Source organism: Coregonus clupeaformis, chromosome 38 (genome assembly GCF_020615455.1).
Source record: "Coregonus clupeaformis isolate EN_2021a chromosome 38, ASM2061545v1, whole genome shotgun sequence".
Classification (NCBI taxonomy): Eukaryota; Metazoa; Chordata; class Actinopteri; order Salmoniformes; family Salmonidae; genus Coregonus; species Coregonus clupeaformis.
In genome coordinates, this window is record NC_059229.1 from 5757422 (window position 1) to 5783166 (window position 25745).

The following is a 25745-nucleotide window of genomic DNA, read 5'->3' on the forward strand; positions in this document are numbered from 1 at the left end:
CACACAGACACAGAAACACACACACACATTCAGGAACTGAAATGAACCTGCGCTGCTATTGTTATAAAACCATGGCAATGAAAAAATAAATTGTTTAAGAATATCGAACTGTTGTTGTCTTAACAAAAGCTTCAACCTCCTCCTGCATAGACAGTCTGCCAGTAAAAAAAAAATGAAATGGGATCCTAGACTACTACCCAGCTGCCTGTTTGTCTAATTCATCCCGAATATGTAGCAACACTGTTCCTCTTCTAAGAATAGGAGACATGTTTATTTTACATTTTCATGTTCATTAGGAACTATTGGGATGGAAGGAAACCCAGCATACTCAAAGAGCCCAATGAAATAAAGCCTTAGTGAAAGTCCCCATACACCTCATTCCAACTAGGTCACAGTGCACACCGTGCCATAGTGCTCAAAGGGGTGATGTCAACCCCTAAATTATGCATGTGGGGGTTGGGGTAACGTGTTGGGGTAACGTCACATCTCAAGAGACAAAAAGCTTGACAAGGCAAAGCCCTTGGAATATTTTTGATCCTTTCTCCCTCACCTCATTCAGTGTCTACAACAAGAACCACGTCACTTCACATCACTTCAGAAGACAGCTAACTTTCTTCCCTATAGTTTGTATTGGGAACCCAGTTTGGTTCCAGGTAGAACCTGTTGTGGTTCCAGGTAGAACTCTTTTGGGTTCCATGTAGAACCCTCTGTGTAAAGGGTTCTACCTGGAACCAAAACGGGTTCTTCAAAGGGTTCTCCTATGGGGACAGCCGAAGAACCCCTTTAGGTTCTAGATAGGACCTTTTTTTCTAAGAGTTTAGCAACATCAAGTAACATGATGCAGAGCTTATTCAGTGAATACAAGTACAACAACAACGTTGTCAGGTGGGCTAATCAGAGCTAGTGGAGTGTGTCAGTGAGTTAGAGCAGCAACTTGCTTTTTGTTACAATGATGTTCTGTACATTGTGTTCATTGTGTGTTCTTTTCATGGCACTCTGATTCTAGTGTTTGGCAGTGCGCACACACAGGCACGCACATTTTTTATTTATTTATTTCACCTTTATTTAACCAGGTAAGCCAGTTGAGAACAAGTTCTCATTTACAACTGCGACCTGGCCAAGATAAAGCAAAGCAGTGCGATAAAAACAACAACACAGGGGTAAAACAAAACATAAAGTCAAAAATACAACAGAACATATATATACAGTGTGTGCAAATGTAGCAAGTTATGGAGGTAAGGCAATAAATAGGCCATAGTGCAAAATAATTACAATTTAGTATTAACACTGGAATGATAGATGTGCAAGAGATGATGTGCAAATAGAGATACTGGGGTGCAAATGAGCAAAATAAATAACAATATGGGGATGAGGTAGTTGGGTGGGCTAATTTCAGATGGGCTATGTACAGATGCAGTGATCGGTAAGGTGCTCTGACAACTGATGCTTAAAGTTAGTGAGGGAGATAAGAGTCTCCAGCTTCAGAGATTTTTGCAATTCGTTCCAGTCAATGGCAGCAGAGAACTGGAAGGAATTGCGGCCAAAGGAGGTGTTGACTTTGGGGATGACCAGTGAGATATACCTGCAGGAGCGCATACTAAGGGTGGGTGTTACTATGGTGACCAATGAGCTAAGATAAGGCAGGGATTTGCCTGGCAGTGATTTATAGATGACCTGGAGCCAGTGGGTTTGGCGACGAATATGTAGTGAGGACCAGCCAACAAGAGCGTACAGGTCACAGTGGTGGGTAGTATATGGGGCTTTGGTGACAAAACGGATGGCACTGTGATAGACTACATCCAATTTGCTGAGTAGAATGTTGGAGGCTATTTTGTAAATGACATCGCCGAAGTCAAGGATCGGTAGGATCGTCAGTTTAACAAGGGCATGTTTGGCAGCATGACTGAAGGAGGCTTTGTTGCGAAATAGGAAGATTTAACTTTGGATTGGAGATGCTTAATGTGAGTCTGGAAGGATAGTTTACAGTCTAACCAGACACCTAGGTATTTGTAGTTGTCCACATACTCTAGGTCAGACCCTCCGAGAGTAGTGATTCTAGTCGGGTGGGCGGGTGCCAGCAGCGTTCGATTGAAGAGCATGCATTTAGTTTTACTAGTGTTTAAGAGCAGTTGGAGGCAACGGAAGGAGTGTTGTATGGCATTGAAGCTCGTTTGGAGGTTTGTTAACACATTGTCCAATGAAGGGCCAGATGTCGTAGCCGGCCGAGACCGGGAGACCCATGGGGCGGCGTACAATTGGCCCAGCGTCGTCCAGGGTAGGGGAGGGATTGGCCGGCAGGGATATAGCTCAGTTGTGGGTTCGATTCACACGGGGGGCCAGTATGAAAAATGAAAAATAATGTATGCACTCACTAACTGTAAGTCGCTCTGGATAAGAGCGTCTGCTAAATGACAAAAAAATATATATAAAATAAATAACACAATTTAAAAAAAAAATGTATACAAAATGGTGTCGTCTGCGTAGAGGTGGATCTGAGAGTCACCAGCAGCAAGAGCGACATCATTGATATACACAGAGAAAAGAGTTGGCCCAATAATTAAACCCTGTGGCACCCCCATAGAGACTGCCATAGGTCCAGACAACAGGCCCTCCGATTTGACACATTGACCTCTATCTGAGAAGTAGTTGGTGAACAAGGCGAGGCAGTCATTTGAGAAACCAAGGCTATTTAGTCTGTCAATAAGAATGCGGTGGTTGACAGAGTCGAAAACCTTGGCCAGGTCGATGAAGACGGCTGCACAGTACTGTCTATTATCGATCGCTGTTATAATATCGTTTAGGACCTTGAGCGTGGCTGAGGTGCACCCATGACCAGCTCGGAAACTGGATTGCATAGCGGAGAAGGTACGGTGGGATTTGAAATGGTCGGTGATCTGTTTGTTAACTTGGCTTTCAAAAACTTTCAAAAGGCAGGGCAGGATGGAGGCAGGGCAGGATGGTCATCTGTAGCTCAATTGGTCCTCTGTAGCTCAATTGGTAGAGCATGGCGCTTGTAACGCCAGGGTAGTGGGTTCGATCCCCGGGACCACCCATTCGTAAAAATGTATGCACACATGACTGTAAGTCGCTTTGGATTAAAGCGTCTGCTAAATGGCATATTATTATTATATAGGTCTGTAACAGTTTGGATCTAGAGTGTCACCCCCTTTGAAGAGGGGGATGACCGCGGCAGCTTTCCAATCTCTGGGGATCTCAGACATTACGAAAGAGAGGTTGAACAGGCTAGTAATAGGGGTTGCGACAATTTCGGCTGCTAATTTTAGAAAGAAAGGGTCCAGATTGTCTAGGCCAGATGATTTGTAGGGGTACAGATTTTGCAGCTCTTTCAGAACATCAGCTGTCTGAATTTGTGTGAAGGAAAATTGGGGGGGGGGCATGGGCAAGTTGCAGCGGAGGGTGCAGAGCTGGTGGCCGGGGTAGTGGTAGCCAGGTGGAAAGCATGGCCAGCCGTAGCAAAATGCTTGTTGAAATTCTCGATTATTGTAGATTTATCGGTGGTGATAGTGTTTCCTAGCCTCAGTGCAGTGGGCAGCTGGGAGGAGGTGCTCTTATTCTCCATGAACTTTACAGTGTCCCAAAACATTTTGGAGTTAGTGCTACAGGATGCACATTTGTTTGAAAAAGCTAGCCTTTGCTTTCCTAACTGCTTGTGTATATTGGTTCCTAACTTCCCTGAAAAGTTGCATATTGCGGGGGCTATTCGATGCTAATGCAGTTAGACAAAAAAATATTTTATGCTGGTCAAGGGCAGTCAAGTCTGAGGAGAACCAGGGGCTATATCTGTTCTTAGTTCTGAATTTTTTGAATGGGGCATGCTTATTTAAGATAGAGAGGAAAGCACTTTTAAAGAACAACCAGGCATCCTCTACTGACGGAATGAGATCGATATTCATCCAGGATACCGGGGCCAGGTCAATTAGGAAGGCCTGCTCGCTAAAGTGTTTTAGGGAGTGTTTGACAGTGATGAGGGGTGGTCGTTTGACCGCGGACCCATTACGGACGCAGGCAATAAGGCAGTGATCGCTGAGATCCTGGTTGAAGACAGTGGAGGTGTATTTAGAGGGTAAGTTAGTCAGGATGATATCTATGAGGGTGCCCATGTTTACGGATTTAGGGTTGTACCTGGTAGGTTCCTTGATCATTTGTGTGAGATTGAGGGCATCTAGTTTGGATTGTAGGATGGCCGGGGTGTTAAGCATATCCCAGTTTAGGTCACCAAGCAGTACGAACTCTGAGGATAGGCTGAGGGGGGTCTGTAGCAAGCGGCAACAGTGAGAGACTTATTTCTGGAAAGGTGGATTTTTAGAAGTAGGAGCTCAAACTGTTTGGGCACAGACCTGGATAGTATAATAGAGCTCTGCAGTCTATCTCTACAGTAGATTGCAACTCCACCCCCTTTGGCAGTTCTATCTAGACGGAAAATGTTGTAGTTGTGGATGGACATTTCTGAATTTTTGGTGGCCTTCCTAAGCCAGGATTCAGACACTGCTAGAACATCAGGGTTGGCGGAGTGTGCTAATGCAGTGAATAACTCAAACTTAGGAAGGAGGCTTCTGATGTTAACATGCAAAAAGCCAAGGCTTTTACGGTTACAGAAGTCAACAAATGATAGCGCCTGGGGAGTAGGAGTGATACTGGGGGCTGCAGGGCCTGGGTTAACCTCTACATCACCAGAGGAACAGAGGAGGAATAGAATAAGGATACGGCTAAAGGCTTTAAGAACTGGTCTTCTAGTGCGTTGGGTACAGAGAAAAAAGATTTCCAGGCGTTGTAGAATAGATTCAGGGCATTATGTACAGACAAGGATATGGAAGGATATGAGTACAGTGGAGGTAAACCTAAGCGTTGGGTAACAATGAAAGAGATAGCATCACTGGAGGCACCGATTGAGCTGGTCTCCGCGTGTATGGGGGGTGGAACAAAGGAGCTATTTGAGGCAGTTTGAGAGGGACTTGGGGCTCTACAGTGAAATTGTATAATAAGAACTAACTGGAACAGCAATAGGCAAGGCATATTGACATGAGAGAGAGGCATAAAGCAATCACAGGTGTTATTCGAGAGAGCTAAGATGTAGGATCTTAATTTGAGCCAGTTTGCTACAGCAGGAAAATAATACTGCAGCAACAGGAAATGTGAATTATTATGTGTATTATAATTAATGGACATGTTTTTGTAGGGGTTGATACATTTTTCGTTAGGGCAAATCAAGTCTGCCATTTGAAAGTGGAAATTACACATTTTAGAAGCCTTGAATACACTATAAGTTTGCATTTCCTGCAGTGCATGAAAATTCTCAGGCACACACACACAGACACACACACAGTCCTCTTCTTCCCTGTGTGGAAGTGGGTCACGGACTACAGCCTTGCTAAAAGCCTGGGAGAAGAGAAGAGGCACTAAATAAAATACCAGCAGACTACAAGTCCCATGGGAGAACCATCATCAGTCAGAGTCCATAGACTAGGGGGGGGGGGAAGAGAGGGAAAGAGAGATGAGGGGAGATACAGACAGACAGGCAGACAGACAGACAGACAGACAGACAGACAGACAGACAGACAGACAGACAGACAGACAGACAGACAGACAGACAGACAGACAGACAGAGAGAGAGAGAGAGAGAGAGAGAGAGAGAGAGAGAGAGAAAGAGAGAGAGAGCGAGAGAGAGAGAGAGAGAGAGAGCAAAAGCAGGTGGCATAGTTGGCATCTGCCATAATGCTCTGACCTATCATATCATTGCAGAGACAAGGAGACAATCAGTGAATCAGACACAAAAATAGAGGAGAGGATGGAAGAGGATTGGATTTGGACTAGAATGGAAAGGTAGATTTGAAGAGTTTATTTCCAAAACACTATTTACACAAATGTTTCCCATTTGTGTTTTTTCATCAGAAATGAATGCTTATGGGTAACATTATTTGTGTGTAAAATATTACTATTCTCAGATTTTAAATGAATAGGTTTCAGATGTGTATTAAAATGGGTTTTGTTGCAAAACTCTATATATCCATTGTTTCGCAGTATATTTAACATAAACATTCAACCCATCATAAATCTAGCCTCATGCTATAGTGTTTGGTTAGACTTAGGTATTGTCCCAAATGGCATCCTATTCTCTATATAGTGCACTACTTTTGAACAGAACCCAGATCTCATATTACTGTATCGATAAATGTTTAAATACACTACATATACAAAAGTATGTGGACACCCCTTCAAATTAGTGGACTCGGGTTTTTCAGCCACACCCGTTGTTGACAGGTGTATAAAATCGAACACACAGCCATGCAATTTCCATAGACAAACATTGGCAGTAGAATGGCCTTACTGAAGAGCTCAGTGACTTTCAATGTGGCACCGTCACAGCATGCCACCTTTCCAACTAGTCAGTTCGTCTAGAGCTCCGGTCAACTGTAAGTGCTGTTATTGTGAAGTGGAAACGTCTAGGAGCAACAATGGCTCAGCCGTGAAGTGGTAGGCCACAAAAGCTCACAGAACGGGACCGCCAAGTGCTGAAGCGCGTAGCGCGTACAAATCTTCTGTCCTCGGTTGCAACGCTCACTACTGAGTTCCAAACTGCCTCTGGAAGTAACATCAGCATAAGAACTGTTCGTTGGGAGCTTCATGAAATGGGTTTCCATGGCCGAGCAGCCGCACACAAGCCTAAGATCACCATGCGCAATGCCAAGCGTCGGCTGGAGTGGTGTAAAGCTTGCCGCCATTGGACTCTGGAGCAGTGGAAATGCGTTCTCTGGAGTAATGAATCACGCTTCACCATCTGGTAGTCGGTCAGACTAATCTGGGTTTTGCAGATGCCAGGAGAACACTACCTTCCCAAATGCATAGTGCCCTCTGTAAAGTTTGGTGGAGGAGGAATAATGGTCTGTGGCTGTTTTTCATGATTCGGGTTAGGCCCCTTAGTTCCAGTGAAGGGAAATCTTAACGCTACAGCATACAATGACATTCATGACGATTCTGTGCTTCCAACTTTGTGGCGACAGTTTGGGAAAGGACCTTTCCTGTTTCAACATGACAATGGCCCCGTGCACAAAGCGAGGTCCATACAGAAATGGTTTGTCAAGATCGGTGTGGAAGAACTTGACTGGACTGCACAGAGCCCTGACCTCAACCCTATCGAACACCTTTGGGATGAATTGGAATGCCGACTGCGAGCCAGGCCTAATCGCCCAACATCAGTGCCCGACCACACTTATACTCTTGTGGCTGAATGGAAGCAAGTCCCCACAGCAATGTTCCAACATCTAGTGGAAAGCCTTCCCAGAATAGTGGAATCTGATATAGCAGCAAAGGGGGGACCAACTCCATATTAATGCCCATCATTTTGGAATGAGATGTTCGATGAGCAGATGTCCACATACTTTTGGTCATGTAGTGTATATACAGTACCAGTCAAAGGTTTAGACACACCAACTCATTCAATGGTTTTTCTTAATTTTTACAATTATTTACATTATAGAATAATAGTGAAGACATCAAAACTATGAAATAACACATATGGAATCATGTAGTAACCAAAAAAGTGTTAAACAAATCAAAATATATTTTATATTTGAGATTCTTCAAATAGCCACCCTTTGCCTTGATGACAGCTTTGCAAACTCTTGGCATTCTCTCAACCAGCTCAACCAACACTTTTTTGGTTACTACATGATTCCATATGTGTTATTTCATAGTTTTGATGTCTTCACTATTATTCTACAATGTAGAAAATTGTAAAAATTAAGAAAAACCCTTGAATGAGTAAGTGTGTCCAAACTTTTGACTGGTACTGTATATTTTTAAGTATTTGTGTCACAAATGTATCATTTGTACAATTCTTTATTAAAAAGGTTATTATTTCTCACATTTGACAGTGTAAAACCTTGCAGTGCTACTTTTGTCTCTGAGAGTGAGGCGGATTTATTGTCAGTATTGTAGTCCGTCTGACATGTGGGGAAATGATGAACTGAAAATGTAATGAAGAAATTAGCAATTTGTCTCCAGTCATTTGTCTCCAGTTGTGACATGTTGTAGGCCTCAACCTGGCTGTGACATCTGTTGTAGGCCTCAACCTGGCTGTGACATCTGTTGTAGGCCTCAACCTGGCTGTGACATCTGTTGTAGGCCTCTACATGGCTGTGACATCTGTTGTAGTACCTGGCTGTGCTAAAGACTCGTACTACTCCACCCCCTCCCCTCATCTCTGACTGTGACTGCATGCGAAGGTGTCCTTTTGTACACAGCCTGATACCATAATACACTTTAATTTCTCTCTCCCTCTTCCTTCCTCCCTCCGTCTCTCTCTCTCTCTTCCTCCCTCCAAGACTTCAGAACATCACAGGAGCAGTGTCTAACAGCATGTCACCATAACCCACTGGGCTTTATTGATGTCTATATCATCCACCCATGATTACTGTATTAGGGTGTCACACAAGGTGGCTTACACACAATACACGTTCACTACAGTGCAACAGCAGCACCCTGTGGTAGAGGGGTGTTACTGTAATAAAACTGAGACCATGGGGTTATTACTCTCGGAAATCCAAGATTTAAATTTCGCGTAACTGCGCCAGTTAGATGTTACGTGGTCTGTCCACAAGATATTATCATGAGGTGACTCTCAAATGAAAATCAAATCAAAAGTATTTTCTTGAAATGTATATTATATAAGGGTTTTATGTATGTTTTGATATAGTGAAGAGGAGACAGGAAAGGTGGGAGAGTTTGCAAGTCAGAAGGGCATGGGTCAGATTCGAACCCATGCTGACTCTGGTAGCACTAGGCTGTACATGTGTGTCGGGTTCCGCAGCATTAACCGCTAGGACAGCAAAAATATTGTATTGCGTCCTCTCTCCTCGCCTCCTCTCTCCTCGCCTCCTCTCTCCTCACCATCTTTTGGATGGCAAGGATAAGGATATCAGGGCTCTTTGAAAAGTCAATTAATTGACACTACAACATGTCCTAGATAGGAGATCTAATAGCAGGATTTAAGCAGATAGATCCATGTCTTCCAGATCCTTTGCCTGAGTCAGTGTGAACCAGGTGCTCCTTGAAACAGAATCACTTGGAATGTCTACTAATGTCAACATCTCTTAACCCGGGACTCTGGGTGTTCTTTGACCTCATCTTTGGCCAACTATACAATACCTGAGCCATCACTTGAGATCTATGTAACTCATCTCTATTCTTTTGAACTGGGCATCACCTGATCTGACTCCAGAGTTCATGTATTGATACTAGCCTAGGCATATGTAACTAACTGGAAATGTTCCCTCTCCTCTATACCATCTGAACCAATAGATTACCATGGTGGCCAATGATGAATTGGATATGACGTGCATGCCATGGACACAAGCCTCAAGAAAATATGGAGAAATCAGATACTCTATGGTGTGTCTGAAATGGCACCCTATATCCCATATAAGGGAAAGGGGGATATCTAGTCAGTTGTACAACTGAATGCATTCAACTGAAATGTGTCGTCCGCATTTAACCCAACCCCTCTGAATAGTGCATTACTCATCTCTTAATCTCGTCTGATCATTTATCACATTCATAGCTTCTGTGTCATCAGTGTTGTCCTACTCATACTATTTGATCCTGTCTCCAGGGTGGTGTCATAAAGGGAGTTTAAACATAGGCCTATGCATCAGTGGTCAGATTTAGCCTGTTATTCACAATCCTTTAAACATCACTTGAATCCTAACACATCTTCTATGGACACCACCTGAATGGCGATGTATTATTGTGCAGACGACACACAACTAATCTTCTCCTTTCCCCCTTCTGATAACCAGGTGGCGAATTGCATCTCTGCATGTCTGGCAGACATATCAGTGTGGATGACGGATCACCACCTCAAGCTGAACCTTGGCAAGACGGAGCTGCTCTTCCTCCCGGGGAAGGACTGCCCGTTCCATGACCTCGTCATCACGGTTGACAACTCCGTTGTGTCCTCCTCCCAGAGTGCGAAGAGCCTTGGCGTGACCCTGGACAACACCCTGTCGTTCTCCGCTAACATCAAGGCGGTGACCCGATCCTGTAGGTTCATGCTCTACAACATTCGGAGAGTACGACCCTGCCTTACACAGGAAGCGGCACAGGTCCTAATCCAGGCACTTGTCATCTCCCGTCTGGATTACTGCAACTCGCTGTTGGCTGGGCTCCCTGCCTGTGCCATTAAACCCCTACAACTCATCCAGAATGCCGCAGCCCGTCTGGTGTTCAACCTTCCCAAGTTCTCTCACGTCACCCCGCTCCTCCGCTTCCAGTTGAAGCTCGCATCTGCTACAATACCATGGTGCTTGCCTACGGAGCTGTGAGGGGAACGGCACCTCCGTACCTTCAGGCTCTGATCAGTCCCTACACCCAAACGAGGGCATTGCGTTCATCCACCTCTGGCCTGCTGGCTCCCCTACCTCTGCTGAAGCACAGTTCCCGCTCAGCCCAGTCAAAACTGTTCGCTGCTCTGGCACCCCAATGGTGGAACAAGCTCCCTCACGACGCCAGGACAGCGGAGTCACTCACCACCTTCCGGAGACATTTGAAACCCCACCTCTTTAAGGAACACCTGGGATAGGATAAAGTAATCCTTCTAACCCTTCAGCCTCCACTGATAATGCCCCTCTTTTGGATGGCTAGGTAGCCTACTCTCTTGACCTGACCTGCACCATTTCCTTCTCTCCTTTGCTGTGGGTGTTAGTGTTATGTTGTCCACTGTATAAACCCCAGGAGGACCACCAGAGGGGTATACTACAAAGCAGGATCAATAACTTAGCCAGCTATCTTGCCTAAATATTTTGTATTGTTTTTATTTATTTTAAAGATAAGCTTAGAATGGGCATGGTCTAACTGACTCAACAACCAAAAACACATGTCTACATTTAGCTTTCTTAATGACCCAGAACATCAATAGTTATTAATGGTTGTTCATTGAAGTTAGCTGGCTAACTCATTGAACCTGCTTTGTAGAATACCCTCTGGCGTCTCTACCAGAGGTTAGGTCAGGAGGATACTGGATCGAGACGCCAGGTGGTCTTCCTGGCGTTAATACAGTGGACAACATAACACACAAACACCCACAGCAACAGAAGGAAATGGTATCCTCTGATCGTCTCCATTCACCTCCTCCTGTTTGGCACAGCAGGGGTTCTTCTAATACTATTAAACCCATTGAGTGACTTTGGCCGCTGGTGCTGGTATACTCATAAAGCTTAGCCCCACCCCCAGTCTCAGCCAATTGTCCTAATCTATTTACAATCCCATTGACGCAGTCGGACACAGACAGGACTAACTCAGAGGGATTTGAGGTAGAGCTCCATGGGAACAGGCTAGGGAGGTTATAAAAGGCAGACATGAGTGACTAGAGGGATCAAGACCTAAACTGGGACATAACTTACTGTGTGGACTGTAGACTGGATGTTTACCTGATTTGAGGCTTCCAGAAGAGGCAGTGAGTGTTGAGTTCCCAGGCCCAGAAACAGCTCTCGAAGTGGGCCGGTGGATCTAGCCTTCAGTCTCTGGATGAAAGATCCAGGCAGTGACTGTTGAACGCCAGCCGCAGAAGCAGCTCTCGAAGTCGGCAAGTGGATCTAGCCTCCTCCAGTCCCCGGATGTTTGTCTGAGCTCCACTGGACCAAAGAGAGACCCAGCCCCAGAAGCAGCTCTCTTTGTGGGGCAAGAGGACTTAACCATCAGTCCCAGAAGTCTCTGAGCTCCAGCCTCTACCAGACCACCAGAGAGATCCATGGAGCCCATTGCCCAGACCATGGTGGCCCAGGCTGCAGACCCTGACTCCCTCCCCAGGAGGGCCATGAGGGTAGCCCCCAGAGGGGCCTCCACCCAGTTCGTAGGCACATCCATCATCATCCTCTCCTCCTTCGCTGTGTCCACCGTGGCTATGAACATGGGGAAGAAGATAGTGGATTCCAGGCAGAAGGACAATGACGGCTAAAGGACAATGGATAGGCTGGCTAACGCCTTAGATACGTAGCTAAACACTTATGCTACCTTGTTATAGTGTGTATTTTGGTCATACCTATAGTCACCTGTGTTGACTAGTGTCTGCTGAATAAAGCCTGGTAGAAAATTGGTGAGAAGCAGGGAATTTCAATTTACCCGAGTCACACTCAACTCCCAGGGGGAAAACAGAAGATGGAATTTGATGTAAACCCGGTTGCCATGTCAACAACAGAGGATGCCCAAGACTGTACGAGTTGAGTTCAGAGATTCAGAAATTACCAGCGGACACTTGATGCAATGCCACATTTGGTTAACAAGACAATAGTCAGACTTGTGGATCTAATCTATTGTGTATAAATGATTCTTACACAACTGTCACTTTATTTACTCTATGCCAATATCACAGGTATTTTCTCAGGGAAACTCAGTATAATATATCTTGTATTAATATGCATTTTGCATGATAACTGTAGGCCTATTTACTACGTGTCTTAAGTCTGTCACTGAGAATAAGGCATTAGAATAATAGTAGGCAGGGTCATAATAGCTGTTGATGGGAGTTTTCTACTTATGCTTATACAATGTATTACCTTTATGACTTCCTGAACAGTTCCTAATTATTCCAGTAAAAGGTGATTTCCAGTGCCTACGGAACATCTGTGGCATATACGAGGTGTATAACGACTAGGTGAAAAATCTGTCGATGTGCCCTTAAGCAAGGCACTTAACCCTAATTGCTCCTGTAAGTCGCTCTGGATAAGAGCGTCTGCTAAATGACTAAAATGTAAATGTAAAATGTAACTAGTATAAAGGCTGCAGCAAGATTGGATGGGAGAGAATTGACGTGAAACATATCTTGAATTGTACGTTTTTCACCACTTGGGGGCAGTGTGGGAATATGAAAATTGAGCACTACCTACTGAGCGCAGTATTCACTAATGCAATAATAAAAACACACCTGAACTAAACACTATTTCCTTTCCTGAACTCTATGAAAGAAATTGACAATTATTCAGAAACAATTAATATATATTTATTGTTCAAAAGACAACAAAGTTCATTAAGTTCCTAAGTGTTGGGCTCCAAGTCCTTTTCAATCCATCATTCAGTCAGTTGTGCCCACAGCACTGTTCATCTTGTGTGCATGTGGTTTGTATTCTACAGCATCTACAGGCAAGTGTGTGTGTGTGCTCCTCTCCATATCTTTAATTAACTGTCCAGTGAAAATCCAACTTTTAAAAGTTCCTATTGTTAACTCGGACCCAAATAATGTTGTTGACTTGACCTATACTCGTATTTGTGGCCAAAGCATGAATCTGAGGGAAAAAAAAAAAAAAAACTTTAAAAACCCCACTTCAAACAGAATGCTTGCTATTTCCTCATAGAGGATGATGTCATCGTCCTGAGGAGGATGAGCTGGCCAATCAGCGGTCTACTTCTGTTCATATTTTTTATGACCAGTATACGCTCACACCCTTCTGCTGTTGGGGTACGCCCACACCATTCTAACTCAGAAAAGCTGCTTTTTAACACACTTAATAACAAAAATTGGGTAGGAACACTATTTCAGTAATATTGTAATGAACTACAGGTCATATTTGATAGAAATCTGGAAACACTGGACAGTTAAACAGAGTGTGTGTGTGCCCTGCACCATGTCTCAGTGGGTGGGTGTATTCCTCCTCTCAGAGTGTGGCCAGGCTCTGCAGTCTCCTCTCGGTGAAGAAGCGGTGTGTCTGGTGTGTGTTGCTCTGCTGGGCGGAGGTCTTGGAGCCGGCCTTGAAGTAGGACAACATGGAGGTGTTGTTCTGACGTGCTGCAGCCTTCTCCCCATCCTCCTCATCATCATCCCTGATAACACACAAATAGTTATGTGAACTTGTTCTACTGAATGTATAGACAGAGACAGATACAGCTTTCACATTGCTATAGCCCCTACCCTTTCCTCAAACACTTGTATGGGGGTAAACAGGGTTATAGTAGTAAAATAAATGAGTACAATATAGGGTAAACACTGAGCACTTTTCACCATCTACCTGTAGCCCTCTCTCACCGCAGACCCTCACCCCCCCACTTCCACCCCATCTCTCCTCACCAGTGTACGGTGACAGCCTTGCTGTCCAGCAGGGTCTGTGTGGTGCTCCAGCTGAACCTGACAAACTGAGGGTAGCCAAACACCGGGTCAAGGTACTTCAGCAGCCACGCCTTCGTCTTCGGGTCTGGAGGAAACACACAAGAAGACATTCTACTTTATTTTAAACAGATTCTACCATTACAGCACTAAAACACTGTACTTCTACAAACTCTTCTATTTAACAGAAAAGATGGACCTCCATCCTTTTCCAGCCATGACTTTTAAAATTGTTATACAACATTTCAATTCATATGATGTCAAAACGATGGTTTCTGCGCTTCTAGTGTTAAACCAATTCTACCAATAAAGGACTAAAACATGAGTCAAATTTGACTAAACTAGGATTTAATATAAGATTATGAACTTCATATATTGTTCCAGTGTTGTCAAGCCATTAAAAAGAGTGTGATGGGAGAAGATTTTCCCTAACGTGTTCCCCTACTGACCGTTGGGGTAGCCAGAGCCGTAGTCTGCATCCACCTCTCCTAGGTCTTCTGGAAAGTTCCAGTCTTTTACTGAATGGTCCCTGGCCACCTGAAGGAGCAGCAGAGATAATTTAGGCCAGTGATCCTCCTTCTTAGCCTGGTCCCAGGTCTGTTTGTGCTCCTGCCAACTCAATCGCTGTCTAGAATTGACAAGGAGTTGGCATGACAGCACAAACAGACTGGCACTCAGGCAACCTCAATCCTGCTAATCTGGGACAAAACCCTTCACTCCAGTACTTTCAGATCCCTGGTGTCGAGGTACAGGAGACAAAGAGAGGAAACTATAAGAGAAAATGAGAGAGTTAGCGTGACCTCTGACCTTGGCACAGATACTGGCAGCGCTGACGATGGGGAAGAGGGAGTCAGCTTTGGGTCGTACGGTCACCTCCACCCCGGGGAACCGCTGGGACAGTTTCTCCTGGTACTTCTCTGCAGGACCCACCGTGTCCACAAAAACCTGTCACACACAGGGAGAGGGAGGGAGGACAAGGGACAGGGTAGTAATAGAAGGTTGGTCAAATCATTCAAATTACATTTCATTAGTCACATGCTTCGTAAACAACAGATGTAGACTAACAGTGAAATGCTTACTTACAGGCCCTTCCCAACAATGCAGAGTTTAAGATAAAGAAAAACTGAAATAGTGACCAGAGGTATAAATACACAGTGAATAACAATGAGGAGTAAAAATAACATGTCTATATAGTTGGAAGGGTGGTGGATATGATAGAGAGAAAGGGAGAAAACGAGGGAGAGAGACAAAAAGGAATATAGAAAGGCAGAGTGAGAGAAAAGAGTAGGGCAGAAAGGACATTTAGAGGGTTTGTAATGTTGTATTGATGATAGTGGTGTGTTTGTATGCATGGTTTACAAGAATCAAGATGCTTTGTACCGTACCTCTTTGAGCTGTACTCCACTGTCCAGGGCGAACTGTACCAGGCCAATGGCTGCGTCATGAGAGAGAGCATTCAGGTTGTATTTGGACCTGTGGAAGAGTAGAACAGTTAGAATCATCTGTGTGTGGGTTCTCTTGTTCGCTCTCTGTCTGTCTTTCTCTCTCTCTGTGTCTGTGTGTGTGTGTGTGTGTGTAGTACAGTATGTGTTTAAATACCTCTGCAGCATGCTGGTAGAGATAGTGTTGGGTGAGAGGATCTGAAGAGCCCAGCCTACAAAGCTCTTGGCCTCGTCCAGCTTGCGGAATAGATGCTCTCTCTGTGCCTCTGTCAATGTCTTCGAGTCTAGAAAAGGAGACACAGTCACATCATTGTACAATAAACAGATGAATGAATCAACTTTGTTGATCCTCAAAGGTTTGTCAGTAGAGACACAGACATGTACAATACAGTCACACAGGCATCCTGCAGAACACGTATGATATTAATTAATGAATTATTTAACGGTGGATTCCTCTTGAATGTTTATGTATATATATTTTTTTAACTTTCATGAACCTACATCATGAACTTACCTGCCACTTTCAAGTCCTTCAGATCTTCCTTTTTGCCGATGGGACAGAAACATATTCCGTAGACCATGGGTCCTGGTGGAGCAAATGCATGATATTAGCAAGCAACATGAAATGATGACCAAGCAACTAGATAACAGACATTCAGTGATCTACTAAGTGATCCATGACGTTTGAATAGGAGCCAAAAAAATCTGCTAAATGACCTAAATGTAAAAATAGATTAGATAACATGGACTAGTGATCCATGACATTTGAACAGGAGGTAGAAACCCCATATTTTCATGGTTGAGACCCACTCACCCAGTACAGGCCCCCTGCCGGCTTCATCGATACCCAAACAGCAGTCTTCTGTCTTGCAGACATCGGGTATCGCTGAAGCCAGGCGACAGCTCACCGAGTTGTCTGCTTCAAACTCATCGAGATCCATGGTGACCTTCCACTGTCTGCTTTTGTAAGTCTATAATCAACTGTAAACAAACAGGAAATGTAAACAACTGTACAGAGAAAGTACACTGTAAACAAGTGATCTGTAAACAGGATAAGTAGCCTAAACAACTGTAAGCAACATATCAAGGGTCTTGGTAGCTGGCTATGTTGACATTATGAAACCTGAAATAGCAATCAAATTGTAAGCAAGCAATGACAAGATATAGCCAGCTAGAAATAACAGTAGAATAGTGATGCGCGGGATGACTCATAACCCGCAGTCCCCACGGTTATATCCGCAGGGAGGGGCAGGTTTAGGGTCATTAAATGTTCTGTGGAGAAAGGGTGCGTGGGTGGCAGGTGGATTGAATAAAGAGAAAACAATACCTTTAAAAAAATAATTGTGCAATTTATATCTATAGGCTACATTGAGCTTCTTATTTCATTATTTCAGGCTATCTGGCATTAGTGCATAAGCCTAAGCTCTAGGGTTTAACTGTACGCGTGCCAAATAACCTACACAGCCAATCACCAAATGCTTTTAGGAACGGGCAGAAAAATTTATCCAAGGAGGCAAAACGGACAATGTCGGAGTTTAATTCAATAAGAGAAAAGCTGCGAAAGGAGAGTTGAAAATAAAGAGAAGGGAGGGCCTGAAATGTAATGTTTGGGAAAGATTTGGTGAAGTGGTAAAATAGGATGATAGCAGTGCCGGCTATATTACAGTGGGGGAAAAAAGTATTTAGTCAGCCACCAATTGTGCAAGTTCTTCCACTTAAAAAGATGAGAGAGGCCTGTAATTTTCATCATAGGTACACGTCAACTATGACAGACAAATTGAGAAGAAAAAAATCCAGAAAATCACACTGTAGGATTTTTTATGAATTTATTTGCAAATTATGGTGGAAAATAAGTATTTGGTCACCTCCAAATAAGCAAGATTTCTGGCTCTCACAGACCTGTAACTTCTTCTTTAAGAGGCTCCTCTGTCCTCCACTCGTTACCTGTATTAATGGCACCTGTTTGAACTTGTTATCAGTATAAAAGACACCTGTCCACAACCTCAAACAGTCACACTCCAAACTCCACTATGGCCAAGACCAAAGAGCTGTCAAAGGACACCAGAAACAAAATTGTAGACCTGCACCAGGCTGGGAATACTGAATCTGCAATAGGTAAGCAGCTTGGTTTGAAGAAATCAACTGTGGGAGCAATTATTAGGAAATGGAAGACATACAAGACCACTGATAATCTCCCTCGATCTGGGGCTCCACGCAAGATCTCACCCCGTGGGGTCAAAATGATCACAAGAACGGTGAGCAAAAATCCCAGAACCACACGGGGGGACCTAGTGAATGACCTGCAGAGAGCTGGGACCAAAGTAACAAAGCCTACCATCATTAACACACTACGCCGCCAGGGACTCAAATCCTGCAGTGCCAGACGTGTCCCCCTGCTTAAGCCAGTACATGTCCAGGCCCGTCTGAAGTTTGCTAGAGTGCATTTGGATGATCCAGAAGAGGATTGGGAGAATGTCATATGGTCAGATGAAACCAAAATAGAACTTTTTGGTAAAAACTCAACTCGTCGTGTTTGGAGGACAAAGAATGCTGAGTTGCATCCAAAGAACACCATACCTACTGTGAAGCATGGGGGTGGAAACATCATGCTTTGGGGCTGTTTTTCTGCAAAGGGACCAGGACGACTGATCCGTGTAAAGGAAGTATCGTGAGATTTTGAGTGAAAACCTCCTTCCATCAGCAAGGGCATTGAAGATGAAACGTGGCTGGGTCTTTCAGCATGACAATGATCCCAAACACACCGCCCGGGCAACGAAGGGGTGGCTTTGTAAGAAGCATTTCAAGGTCCTGGAGTGGCCTAGCCAGTCTCCAGATCTCAACCCCATAGAAAATCTTTGGAGGGAGTTGAAAGTCTGTGTTGCCCAGCGACAGCCCCAAAACATCACTGCTCTAGAGGAGATCTGCATGGAGGAATGGGCCAAAATACCAGCAACAGTGTGTGAAAACCTTGTGAAGACTTACAGAAAACATTTGACCTGTGTCATTGCCAACAAAGGGTATATAACAAAGTATTGAGAAACTTTTGTTATTGACCAAATACTTATTTTCCATCATAATTTGCAAATAAATTCATAAAAAATCCTACAATGTGATTTGCTGGATTTTTTTTCCTCATTTTGTCTGTCATAGTTGACGTGTACCTATGATGAAAATTACAGGCTTCTCTCATCTTTTTAAGTGGGAGAACTTGCACAATTGGTGGCTGACTAAATACTTTTTTCCCCCACTGTATGTGTGATGATTGTGAGGCACTATACAAATTCGACAGTCACAAGACAGGGACTTCCAATAGGCCTATGGCAGGTCAAGTGAACGTACTGTTCAGATGGGTTAAATGAAAACTGAAATCTGGACACTGAAATTTTCACTGCATTCTATTTCCTTACAACCGGTCAAACTGATGTAATTTGGAAATTTTGCACAGAAAATCTTTCCAGTTTTTTGGGGGGTTATTACATTTTCTCCCGGTCCCTAAATGTCTTTGCTCCGTGAAAGAAGCAAAAATGACAAAGAAAACTTGAATGATGTCAACTAGATTGAAGCATTCATTCTATGGATAGATGACATTCTGGTGAGCAAGGGTTTATTTAGTCTTCTAGAGCAACATAATGACAGAAGAGAAGCTGCATGTATCTAATTATAGACAAGTTGACTAACAAATAGCCTACCAAAATGTCGGAAATTATAGGCTATGTTTCTGCTTATCTAAATCAGGCCCAAAAAATCGTTCTGCGGTCTCTGACTGTAGCCCACAGCCCATTTTCTATACTAGCAGGTTAGGGTCGGGTGCGGGCCTCAGATTTTCACTTTATCATATATAGTCGGGCGGTGTGGGTGAACAAACAGCTGACCCGTGAACCATTATAGTAGAAGTAACACGTGCATGTGCCGGTAGTAGTGCAAATCCAATGCATGCACGACGACTTAAGCTAGTCTGGCAGTATACAAAGCATTTTGGAGAAATGACAACCGTGACCCAGCACTCTAACAACTTTACTTTGGTGAGTTACGAAAGTATATTTAAGCCAGTCACTAAAAAAGTCAGGCCGATAGTAAGAGTGCAGCCCAACGACGCCCTGGGCCAGAGCTAGCTCTCGAAAACTCTAGGCGGCATTCTGCCTTACAGTTTTCAGCGGCACGACTGGCTCATGTGAACTATACTGAACAAAAATCTAAACGCAACATGTAAAGTGTTGGTCACATGTTTCATGAGCAGAAATAATAGATCCCAGAAATGTTCCATGCCCACAAAAATCTTATTTCTCTCAAATGTTGTGCACAAATTTGTTTACATCCCTGTTAGTGAGCATTTCTCCTTTGCCAAGATAATCCATCCACCTGACAGGTGTGCAATATCAAGAAGCTGATTAAACAGCATGATCATTGCACAGGTGCACCTTGTGCTGGGGACAATAAAAGGCCACTCTAAAATGTGCAGTTGTCACACAACACAATGCCACAGATGTCTCAAGTTTGGAGGGAGTGTGCAATTGGCATGCTGACTGCAGGAATGTCCACCAAAGCTGTTGCCAGAGAATGTACATGTTAATTTCTCTACCATAAGCCAACATCGTTTTCGATAACTTGGCAGTACGTCCAACCGGCCTCACTACCACAGACCACATTTATGGCGTTGTGTGGGCGAGCGGTTTGCTGATGTCAACGTTGTGAAAAGAGTGCCCCATGGTGGGGTTATGGTATGGGCAGGCATAAGATATGGACAACAAACACAATTGCATTTTATCGCTGGAAATTTTAATGCACAGAGATACCATGACGAGGTCCTGAGGCCCATTGTCGTGCCATTCATCCGCCGCCATCACCTCATGTCACCCATTGGTTGGGATGATCTGGATTGATGTGTAGGACAGTGTGTTCCAGTTCACGCCAATATCCAGCAACTTCGCACAGCCATTGAATAGAAAGTGGGACAACATTCCACAGGCCACAATCAACAGCCTGATCAACTCTATGCGAAGGAGATGTGTCATGAGGCAAATGGTGGTCACACCAGATACAGCGGTTTTCTGATCCACGCCCCTACCTCTTTTGTTAAGGTATCTGTGACCAACAGATGCATTTCTGTATTCCCGGTCATGTGAAATCCATAGATTAGGGCCTAATTTATTTATTTCAATTGACTGAATTCCTTATATGAACTGTAACTCCATAAAGTCTTTGAAATTGTTGCATGCTGCGTTTATATTTTTGTTCAGTATACAATCCCGGCATTGTGTTTAACCGTTTAGAAATGTCAACAATCATCGCTTGTGATACGGCTTTCGAAACATATGGCCCTTATTAGGGTGTCCAATTAAAAACGCATCGTTTGACCAATGGGTAAAATAATGTTTTCCTCTAAGAAAACCAATGGTCCAAACCTCATGTGTCTATCATAATCCGTTCAAAAGTTAATTGAGTTATCACCCTTTTAGGATGGCCAAAATTAGGGTGAATAATTCAATGGAGGCCAGAAAGAAAGTGGTAAAAAATCTGGAAAATAGCACTGTGTCAGTTAGGCTGGATGCTGTGAGAGAATTAAGGCCAACTGACAGGCTCACCGTTCAACTAGTCATCCTTCTTCTCAAATCCGGAGGACATAAAACAATATAGAGGTATGGTAGATATCGATTTTGAGACAACATGTAGTATTTTCATATTTTAGTAAACGCTTTTCATATTAATGCGAAATTCCTGTTTTTTTTCCTAAGATTTCTCACAAAAACAAGCATATCTCTGAAATGTCAACGGAACACTGAGCATACCGCCAGTTTTTTATTTTCAAAGCCTTTTACATTTAATTCCACTTGTGTCATGTTAATTTAGCTTTTTGCGACCAGCAGAAACAACTTTGGGCTCCCGAGTGGCACAGCGGTCTAAGGCACTGCATTGCAGTGCTAGAGGCATCACTACAGACCCGGGTTCGATCCCGGGCTGTATAACAACCGGCCGTGATCGTGAGTCCCATAGGGCGGTGCACACAGGGGTTCGGAGCACGCTAGATAGCTAATTGACACAGGTGGTCACCCTTGTCTTCTATCAATTTCCAGTAAACAAGCGCTGTAACATGGCGATATGGCCTTGTGGGAACACTAACCCCAACCCTATAAAAAGGTGTGTATCAATTTAACCTTTAGTTTTTTGAAAATTATTTCTTGCTGATAAGAAAGATAAGGTCCTTATGGTTCCAAAACCATACCACAAGCGATGCATGTTAATGTTCAGACCAAGCATCGTGGCTCTTAAAGCTACAATATGTTACTTATTAGGCAACCCAACCAAATTCACATAGAAATGTGAGTTATAGATCTGTCACTCATCGAAAGCAAGTCTAGTATGCTGTAGATCAGTTCTATGTGCGCTATTTCTATGCTTCCCGTTCTTAAGTTTAGTTTTCTTAATCTTTTACTTTTGGTTTTATACACCAGCTTCAAACAGCTGAAAATAAATTATTTCTGGTTATGGAAAATATATTTACCAGCGGTTTAGATGGTACATTGATTCTCTACACTATACTTGCTTGTGTTGTCACATAAACTGAAACTATGCAAACTATTAGAATTTTAGCAACCAGAAAATGGCAGAGGGATTTCTGCATAGTGCACCTTTAAAGCTTCATTTTGTAACTTTTTGGGTGGCCCAGATTCACATAGAAATGTGAGTTATAGATCTTTAATTTTCATTGAAAGCAAGTCTAATAGGCGGTAGATCTGTTATGTGCTGCGATTTCTATGCTTCCCGTGCTTTAGTTTAGTTTTTGCGTCCTTTACTTCCGGTCTCTATGCTTCTGGTGCTTAAGTTTCGTTTTTTTACTTTCGGTTTTGTGCACCAGCTTCAAACAGCTGAAAATCTATTTCACCCCATACAGAATACGGCTTCGTCCAATGACTTCGGTGTACCAGTAATGTAAGGGAACTGACTGAGAGTCGTGATCAAGGGCTAGGGCTAGTCGTGAGCTAACTGTCTAGCTAAGCAGTTTGTTTAAAGCATGTTAGCAACATTTTAGTGTCTTACTTGCGTTGAGTTGAATAATGCACGCTGTTTAGCAAGTGAAAAGGAAAGATACGCACATAAAGTCCAACTCACCCCGTGTGCTGTTGATGTTCCTGTCTGGTGGTCAGTCAATTTTGGCGCGGAATCTCTGACGTAACCCTCATGTGGTGAACAGTGCTTCATGGGATATGTTGTCCCATCCTCTGGCTCCCCTAGGTTGTATGCTTATTATTTTAGTGCAGTACCTCTTTACACTCGGAGGATGGCAGCAACAGTCTTCCATCTTACTGGTCTAACTCAAGGAAATGCAAGTTAAGCATTTCACTGTACTTGTGCGTGTGACAAATAAAACCTGAAACTTAAACATGAGTGACAACAACCATGTCACTCTGTTTAACGAGATGCTTTGTGTATGTGTGTGTGTGTGTGTGTGTGTGTGTGTGTGTGTGTGTGTGTGTGTGTGTGTGTGTGTGTGTGTGTATGAACGCGTCAGCCCCTATGAACAGCAAATATTTCACACAAAAAATAAATCCCATTGTAGGTACACCTGTAGCTCAGTTGGTAGAGCATTGCGCTTGCAACGCCAGGGCTATGGGTTCGATTCCCACGGGGGGCCAGTATGGGAAATGTATGCACTCACTAACTGTAAGTCGCTCTGGATAAGAGCATCTGCTAAATGACTAAAATGTAAATGTACACATGACCAAATCACTTAGGTTGGTATTCAAGCGAACGGTAACACGGTACAACAACATAAAACATGGCCTTTCCTAAGTTGTCCCTCTCCCGCCTCCCCCTCCCTCTTGATGGCCTCGCTGTCGGGGTTACGCAGTGACATCTAGATTTAATGTAGCCTAATTTATCTGCAGTCCAGATATGTTATTGGTTATAATCATGTCATAGGATGTCATATCTGAAAGAACACACTTCTTCTCAAGTCTCTTTTCATGTTTTCTCTCTTCTCACTCGGATAGTACAACATGTCAAACTATTAACCCTCTCCTAATTACACCAACCACCATGATGAGAGATAGCATTTATTAACCTACATTAATTTGTTGTTCCCATTTGAACGTTCCAATTTCATCCAATGGAACGACAAGTCCCACTCAATGGGTGCTAATTAGGTAGCAGTGATTAGCAGCCCAGTGTTGTGTTGTGTGTGTGTCAGGGACGGCCTGTTCAATAGGGCGATATGGGCGACGCACTGCCAAACGGGAAAAGGAAGGGATTTTTTTTCTAATCAATTATATCACGGCAACAGTAGTTATCAGTGTTGTAATCTGATCTGACTGCCACTAAATGTCAAATCAGGCTAAAGTCGTGCTTCAAATGGCCCCGCCCATTTTTGGGCGATTTCAGTCAGGTTGAAAATCGCCCAGAAGTCTCTCATAGCCTGTCATGTAAAATCTATTTTTTTCAAATTTCAAAGCTTTCAATACATTCTCTATGGGTGTCTGTGGGCTTGCACTTACGCGCTTTCGTCATACGTGACGTAACCATGAACGTAACTAAGCAAATAGCGGCTAGCAGCGTCTCTGTTGCGACCTGCAGTGTGGCGTTATTTTATGTTTTTAATTTGTACACTTAGTGGCGTTATTTTATGTTTTTAATTTGTACACTTAGTTTACAAACATTCTGCCAACCATGGATTTCCAGTGGTGGGTTTTGGACTGATCTTGTTGATCGTGTACATACCCGCTACGAACGGACTAAATAATGAAAACGTTGCTGGCAGCGGAATCCAATACAGCTGGGAGACTTGGCTGGATGACAGAGTCCCGGACAGAGAAGTGGAGCCGGCCGGCTTCACCCTGGTCGGAGCGGACCTCGATCTGACAGTCACAGGGAAAATCGATCCTGGTAAGAGAGCGACTCTGTACCCCCGAGCCCCGACATTGAACTGCTTTCTGTGTCACTGCGACCTTACTATCTGCCCCGTGAGTTCCCCCAATTGTTTGTTACCGTTGTGTACTGTTGATAATCACAAGTTTACTGGAGAACTGAGACCAAGTAGAGACTTTGGACAGGGTGGATATGGTATAATAAAGGCAGTTTATTCAGAGGTAAAGATATCTGGAATCGCGTGCACGGACTCGTTCGTCAAACTCTTAGGGAGCTATCTGAAGAGAGCCCCGAAAACATTGTGTGCTGACATTTTATACAATAAATGATGTAGGTTGAATCTAGTAGTTCTGATCTTCTGATTGGTCCTGATGAGTTGGGCGAGGTCCCCTCCACTGTTGCATTGGCTCTGAGTCGGGTTCTCTGTCTTCAAATGTTCAGCCTAAAGAGAGGGGATTTTTTGTGTGTGTGTGTGTGTGTGTTTAACAGTGATGATGTGTGTGTGTGTGTGTGTTTAACAGTGATGATGTGTGTGTGTGTGTGTTTAACAGTGATGATGTGTGTGTGTGTGTGTGTGTGTGTCCTCAGAGCAAGAACTCGTGAGTTGGAAGAACTGAGAGACCTATGGCGTGGGTGTTGTCCTTGGCCACCTGCTGACAAGGCTGACAAGATAGGACTCTTTTGTCCATTGTTATAGGATAGGAACAGCATTGATTGAAAACAAACGCCCAACACAAAATGGGTCATGCACAAGATTTTAGTCAGACCAAGCTATAACATTATATATTTACTACGACAGTACATTCAACCAAAAGCTAATATAACAAAGGCATCAGAGATTATTTATAATCTGTCACAGAAACTGGAATCCATCTCCCCAGATCAGTCAATAAATGCTTCTGGTATTGACTTATATGCTGCCCCTGTCTTCATGTTGTTGCTGGACATATCTTTTTAAAAATGTGTGTAGGTCACCTAAATCATCAGAAAAATTGCCCCTCCTGAGAATTTTTTCAGGAGCCGCCACTGGTGTGTGTGTATGTGAGAGAGCGAGATAGAGAGCAGTGGTGACAGTGAGGACGTACTCATGGAGCATTAGCGTCGTTAGTCATGTTGACCTCTCTGATCCTCCTAGACCTAGATGATGGACGTGTGGATGTGTGTGTGTGTATGGTGTGTGTGTATGGTGTGTGTGTATGTGTGTGTGTATGTGTGTGTGGTATTTCTGGTCCTCTCTGATAATGGTTCGTAGACCAATCATCCTCTTAGACCAACCAGAGGGGTTGTTTTCCTTCTGTGTCTCTCTTTTTTTGCACTGTCTCTATCTCATTCAC

At 43.7% G+C, this 25745-nt stretch overlaps 1 protein-coding gene across 2 annotated transcripts; it reads right to left on the minus strand.

Annotated features, from left to right (window-relative positions):
• Positions 1-13339: 13339 nt before the first annotated feature.
• Positions 13340-22739, minus strand: rnaseh2a (ribonuclease H2, subunit A). Of its 2 annotated transcripts, none has more exons than XM_041867338.2 (9): positions 22660-22739; positions 16367-16533; positions 16067-16138; positions 15710-15836; positions 15496-15583; positions 14918-15055; positions 14560-14647; positions 14075-14198; positions 13340-13830 (listed from the first exon to the last, which is right to left on the minus strand). In XM_041867338.2, exons 2-9 carry the CDS (start codon positions 16491-16493, stop codon positions 13665-13667), a joined length of 930 nt encoding a protein of 309 aa, XP_041723272.1. In that variant the 5' UTR covers positions 16494-16533; positions 22660-22739; the 3' UTR covers positions 13340-13664. The 2 variants fall into 2 exon arrangements, with proteins under 2 accessions (XP_041723272.1, XP_041723273.1); XM_041867339.2 differs by lacking the exon at positions 22660-22739 and adding an exon at positions 22588-22628.
• Between the last annotated feature and the right edge of the window lie 3006 nt (positions 22740-25745).